This window comes from Egretta garzetta, unplaced genomic scaffold (genome assembly GCF_000687185.1).
Source record: "Egretta garzetta isolate BGI_Z169 unplaced genomic scaffold, ASM68718v1 scaffold120, whole genome shotgun sequence".
Classification (NCBI taxonomy): Eukaryota; Metazoa; Chordata; class Aves; order Pelecaniformes; family Ardeidae; genus Egretta; species Egretta garzetta.
Window position 1 is genome coordinate 1303273 of NW_009258270.1, and position 6552 is coordinate 1309824.

Consider the following 6552-nt stretch of genomic DNA (forward strand, 5'->3'; position numbering starts at 1 on the left):
TAGCTGATGACATTATGGGATGTTTAAACTTTCCCTAAAGCATCAGGCATTTATCTACTGTGGAGACATGGTACCAGGCATAACTGAACAGCCCAGTCCAGTATAGCAGCTCCCACAAACCCATGTGAGCAGCGAATTAATACAGGCTATTTTCCACCAAAAAAAAAAAAGCAGCAATTGTTTGTTTGTGGGTTCTTTTTCTGTTGGCTATCGCAAGCTCCCTGCTGCACGGCAGGACAGGAGGAGTCTTGATACTCACTGATTCAAGTAAAATCCTCGAGTGGACGCAGTGATACTGACGTGCCGATCCTCCACCGTGATGACATACAAATACATGAGGTCCCCATGCATTTTCCGGTTACCCGGTGGAGGGTTCCAGCCACTCATCGTCAATACCTTTAGGCACTGCAAAGGCTACAGAAGAACACAACAGAAGCAACTCCCGTCAGCAGGTATTAATTCCCTCGAGTTACAGAGCCATTCGATGTACATGCCAGATTCCTTTTACCTGCCGCCCTCGCTTGATTCCAGAAACAGAGCTTACAAAACCACCCCTGGTCTCAAGAGCATGGCCTTCCTCAAGCCATTTGCAGTCCACTAATTTGCCTCAGTTTGCTGCCTTTCATACCGTAAGATATGGGTAAAAAAAAGAAAAAAAAAAAAGACACCCTGGGCCTTTGGGCTGCACAAGGCATGGATTTCTTGCTGTACTGGTTTTCAAATGGCAACTTCTAAACCGGAATCCAAGTGGGAGGGTATGGGAAAGCTAAGGGCAATTTGTAGTGATCTGCAGATCTTGTCTCCAGGACCTTGCGGAGAAACACTGTTCTCCCTTCCCTGCCACCCCTCCCAACAAGACTGGCCATTTTACTCTCTGCAGATGCCCAGACTCGGTGTCCAGGGTTTTGCACACAAACTCTTGGACTTTATTCCTTTGGCTAAGCAGCGCTATTCCAGCACTCATTAAGCATCAAGCAGAGCAAATCCCAAAGTCCACTTCAGCGCAGCTTTCGATCCCTGAACACCAGTTTGCTGCAAGGAATGTGCCAATAGCTGTTTTAATGACACAGGAGAACTCTACCTTCCAGTCTCTGTTCTGGGGCTGAAGGGCACACAGGGGTCTCTCTTTGCTACCTGGCAGGATATGTTCAGGAGGGGTGCAGTCAATTTGTTCCATTTCGGTACCTTTCTTCTTCCGTTTTCCACTGTCTAGAATGGACAGAGATAGAAAGTCAGTGCTGAAAAACAAAGCATTCTCTCCTCCTGTAATTATTTAAGGAGGAACACAGAAGTGCTCCGAGTGTGTCTCTGCACTCCTGAATGATGTGGGACAGCTGATCACTACGACATGTTTTAACGAAGCAAGGAGTCAGGGGAATGAAAACACTGACCACACCAGAGAAGCTTTTTTGCCCCATACCTCCCAGGTCGCCTTCAGTGAAGACACTCAGGAAGGACAATGAATTACAGTCCACACCATTGAAAGCATCTGACGGGTCAAGACTCTTCAGAAGGTCCCGAATGTGACGCACGTGTATCCTGGCTTCTCGCACTGTGTATGGCTCTGATGAGCAAAGAGGAAAGAAACTGGAATTACACAGTAGCTTACTCCTTTGGCACACACGTCTCAAAAAGGAACCACAGGAAAGGGCTGCCACTTGGCCCAAACCACTCCCTACGAAAACCCCCGCTCATTCCCCCCCAAAGTCTGAAGGCACTTGCCTTCCACCACTTTCAGCAGCGAGCCCTCCTGCAGTCCTTCAATAGTTTTCAGCTCAGCAAAGTTATCAAGGACATTGCCATCCAGCTGCAGAGAGAAGCAAGTCCGATGGCAGGTATCCTCACGGTCCATCAAAACTTGGTGGATCTCTTGCACCATCTCTTGAGGAGAGACCTTAAGAAGGGAAGAACCCAGACAGTTATTCTCAGTCCTCACACGTGTTCTTCCCAAACTTTGTCCCTCTGCTGGAGGATCAAACACCTCTTGCACCTCTCAAGCTTGGACAGGCAGACTCTAGCTCTCCCCCCCAGGAAGATCACTTCTGTCCCTGCTGCAAGGCCACTGCCACCTCTGGCAGGGTCGGCCACCCCAGCTCCATCCCACAGGGCTTGGCACCCCAAGGTGTCACAGCCTAGGCTGTGCCAAGCACTTGGCATGGGACAGAGGTGGCAGAGAGGGCAGTGAAGGAACAGAGGGTGGAAGGGAAACCGGGGGCTCTTCCCTTAACCAGTCACACTGCACATCTGTGGTGAGGCTTTGAATGATGCACATGGAAAACAGACCATTTCCTCCACTCGATCTGCTGCGGTACGCGCAGCATGGTATGGCATGCCCGTGCCAGTGCCACACCTCCAGGGCACGCTGCCTGCAAGCACGCGGCTCCCGTGACGCAAGAAACCGCCCCGGCTTGTGCACCAGGGCTGCTCTCCTACCTCCCTGCGCTGGCTCCAGCACCAGACACTGCTCTCAAGCTAGGAGGACTCAGGGTAGTTTACATAAGCTGCTGTAAACAACATGGCCTGCTATTATTAGCCTATTAAAACTAACAGCCAAAGGGATTTAAAGGAGAAAAAAGCTAGGCTGAGATACAGCTCATTCCACAGGGGATGTAATTTCACTGCACTCTCTGCTGGTCTCCGGGAGATAAGACCTCCCACCGGGTTTAGACTCCAGATGCCTCCCCCCAGAATAAGAGCTCCTTCATCCAAATGGTTTTCAGTGAAATATCAAGCTAAATTGGCATATCAGCTAGGCATGTCAAAGCCCGTCCTGCCTGGCAGCACATGTCATTGTCCACATGACACACGCAGAGCTCTTCATGCAGAGGGAAAGCAGAGACTGCATCATTCCCTTCATCTTCAGGCTGGTGCTTGAGCGGTGCTAGTGCCTGTCACTGTACCAAACCCTGGTAGCCTGAAGGAGCACCATGCCGAAACTGCTGGGCAAGCAAGGGATCTTCCTTTCCTGGGAGTCAGACCCAGAAATCGTGTTTTCACATCCCTCCTTTAAAACAGCCCAGAAGTGGAAAGGCCATTGCCCCTGTTCTCAGCTCCATGCCTGAGCCCCTCTGCAATGGACAGGGAGCAGCTACACCTCAGCCGACTCCTCCTCCCCTCGCTCCACGCCTGGGATCCGGGGCAAAACACCCTCCCCGTCCTTGCAAAGCCTAGGCAGGCCTGTGCTGGACAGCCTATTGCTCACATCTCCTCTCTTCCTTTTTCTCGAGAAGCCACTGGTCAGGCAGCTCCTCTCCTGCACCCTCCATGCCTTGCTGCCTCCTTCCCCACTTAATCCCATCAGAGGAGGGACGAGTCAGGGAGCTGCGAGCAGCCTGAAGGTACTGTCCAGGCCGTGGGGGCCTTCCTGGGCACAGTCCCCTTCCCTGCCTGGCTGGCTGGAGGGAGAGCACTGTGTGCACCCTGGCTGAAACGCTTCCCGCCTCCTCCTCCTCCAGCGCCGCCGCCATGCCCCTCCCCAGCCAGCGAAGGGAGGTACCTGCAGGGAAAAGGGCTCTATCCCTGGCGCACAGATCTTGACAGTAAATCCTGTGTCCTGTATGACAATGACCTCCTGGTCGTTCCCGTCTTCTCCCGGGTCAGCCTCCTCGTGACCGTTCTGCCTGGCATCCTTCTCGCCCTTGAGGCTCTCATGCGGGCCGCTGCCATTCATCAGTGCCACGCCAGACGGGTGCTCTGGGCGAGAAGAGAGGGGGTTAGACATGGTCTGAGCAAACGGACAGTCCTCCCCAAGCGGCTGGAGAGCGTGGTTCGGACACCACCACCCTCCCCCGGCCAACCCAAGCGAACCAGGGGTTAAAAGGCAGCATTTTATTCTGCACTTGGTGTTTACTAGACATAGGTGTGCCAGGCCCTTCCCCTCGCAGCATAATTAACGTGCTCTCGCTCGCCTGCGGGGCTTGCATCTGCCACAAACCGTGTGCGGAGAGGGGAGGGAAGGAAAGCAGGAAGGATGGGTCAGCGTACAACACATTCAGTTTAGTCTTAAGAAGCCTCTTAATTAAAAGAAATGGGTGTGTGGTGCTTTGCGGCCCGGAGGCAGCTGTAACCTCTGCACCAACACGTTACACAGCTCCTAACACACCTCCTGGTACGCTGCTGCTCGGCCCCGAGAGGAGGGAGGGGAAGGGACGGCACTTGCATTGCTAAGCCGTGCGTCACGTGGGAGCCAGGTTACTCCACAGGCACACAAACAGCTCCCACGCCCCTGCCTGCATCTGGCCACCCCCTGCACTTCCAAAATACTTCGCAGAAATCCCATGGTGCCAGGGAGAGGCTTTGCCTAAGCACTTTTATTCAAGAAGAAGGTGACGACATTTTAAGCACTCACTTAGACAGATGCGTCACAGGGACGGGAGCTCTCTCCACCTACTTCACTGCTCCCACAACGCTTTGTTTTCTTTTCCAATAAGGCGGATCATGTCCAAGAGCTGATAAAATCTAGGAAGCTGCAGGTCTCCTAAAGCAGCCTACACCCACCAAACTGGGCTGGGGATCCACGCTAAAGAGGATCACTGCGTTGCTGGACTGAGGTGCTGCCAGAGTAAGCTGGAGCCACGGCAAGAGCCACTGATGACAGCTGTTGGGAGAGGGAAGAGACCCCCTTGTCCCCAGCCTGGGAGCAGGGCACCGCTCCGATCCGCCTACCCCGGGCAGCAAACGCTGGAGGGGAGCGGGCATCGCGCCCCGCAGGGTGTGTTTGCAGCACGGCTGTCCCAGCCCGGCCACACGCAGCCAGCACACGCGGCCACCAGACCCCGAAGTCACACGTGGTGGCTCTAGCTTGGTGCTCCCAGGCACCCGCTGGCAGGCAGCGCAGATGGAGCGGGCTGGGGGCTCTCCTGGGCACTGGGAACAGCCTTTCTGAAAGGCTGCATGGGGTCAGGGCGGCTCAAAGCCAGGATAACGCCCCGAGGCTGCTGAGCACCAAGCTGCAGCCCTCCAGCCAGCTCCGCCTGGCGGGTCTCTTTCCTCCTCCTCCTCCTCACCTCCCAGCAAGGCATCAGTCCCAGCCCCAGCCACGCTCCAGGGGAGATGGCAGCTCAACCTCCGTCATTCCTGACATGCAGACTGGCGCTGGGGCTTGAAGACCTAAAGCTATCACGGCTAGTTCTTACCCATCAGCCCCAACTGCTCCGGCAGCCCAGAAAAGTCACTCAACCTTCACCACATACAAAACCAGGGATGGAAAGGCTATATCCCCTCGCTCCCCTCCGCAGCGCAACACGAGGCTGCAGCGACAAGCCCCGCTGAAGTGTCCCCGGAGGGTCATGCTCCTGCTCCAGACTACGACTGCCAACAGCAAACCTGCCTCGGAGACGACTGTCAAGGCTGAATTAGACACGGTGAAAGAGCACGGAACACAAGGAAAGCACACCCGTTCCAAAAGGCAGCAGGTAACAGAGCTACCTTAAGCAGCCCCTGCTGCCTTCCGCATCTCGGCAGCTGCTGCTCATGTTCCCTGTCACTTCGTGTATGTCCCTCATGAGAGCTGTTCATTTCTTTGACAGATGAAACCATGGGCAAGCCAGATGAGAGGCCTGGCTCTGGCTCTAGCAAGCTGCAGTCATGCTGGAAAGGAAGAAGAAAAGCTCCACACGAGATTTCCCCAAGAGAGGTGGTTTCAGAAAAACCCCGCCATGCCCAGAGGGCTGGGGAGAGCCCCTCATCGCACCCTACAGCCCTGCACGGCCTGAACGCGCGGGGACGAGGAGGGAGATGAGAAAAGCTATCGCAGAAAAGCTGCACCTGGGGCTGCTAATACCAGAGACGGGACGACCCACCAGGGTCCTGAGCCAGCCTTGGTCCAGCCCCTGCACACCCAGGCAGGGCAGGATCCCTGAACTTTTGCTCCTGCTGTAGCAGCCAGAAGGGGGAGGCAGAATTTGGCTATGGGGAAGGCTGTAGCACTGACCGAAGACCCAACAGCCCGTCTTCAACTGCTGTGGCAGCAGCCAAGGGCAAAATACAGGCACAGCCACAGCGGTGCTGCCCACTGCCCCGAGACCCCCAGTCTCCACCTATCCATGACCAAGGACCTTTTCCGACAGCGTCACAGATGCCAAGCCCGAGGTGCTGCTTACAAACAGCCAAATCCCATGCCACAGCAGTTGGCAGGACAGGGACACTGTCATCTCTGAGTAAACGTGATTTTGTTTTCCGTCTTTTTTCTAAGCAAGATCCAGCACAGAAGGTCCCTCCATAGCGAGCAGGAATTAACTGCCGAGCTGGCAGAAGTGGGGAGGAGGAAAGCAGTGCACAGGGACCAACCAACCCCGGAGGAGACAGGCTTCACGCGAGGGCTGAGCAACCCCTGTACACGCTGGTGTCTGAGCACAGCAAACACCTTCAGCTGCAAAGCGACGCAAGACGGGGAAAGCTTGTGTACAGCAAGCAGAAGTTACCAGCCAGGATCACGCTTCTGCTTTTCACTCCTCAGCAGCATCAAATCCCCAAACTACCGATTGTTTCGGAAAGGGAAAGGCTGTTTCTTGTCTGCAGAAATACAACATGTTCACACTTCCCATCCCTCTT

At 54.8% G+C, this 6552-nt stretch overlaps 1 protein-coding gene across 2 annotated transcripts in view; it reads right to left on the bottom strand.

The window, feature by feature from the left end:
• The window catches only part of CLUH (clustered mitochondria homolog), a 34056-nt gene that overhangs the window by 22414 nt on the left and 5090 nt on the right, over positions 1-6552 (bottom strand). Inside the window, exons 1-6 of one of the 2 annotated variants that reach the window (XM_035889657.1) lie at positions 4349-6394; positions 3497-3693; positions 1723-1894; positions 1421-1564; positions 1082-1209; positions 260-414 (exon numbers count right to left, since the gene is read on the bottom strand). In XM_035889657.1, the coding sequence (XP_035745550.1) occupies positions 260-414; positions 1082-1209; positions 1421-1564; positions 1723-1894; positions 3497-3670 (773 nt within the window). In that variant the 5' untranslated portion in view covers positions 3671-3693; positions 4349-6394. Of the gene's footprint in view, positions 1-259; positions 415-1081; positions 1210-1420; positions 1565-1722; positions 1895-3496; positions 3694-4348; positions 6395-6552 lie in introns of those variants that run through there. The other variant, XM_009634037.2, reaches the window with a different exon arrangement.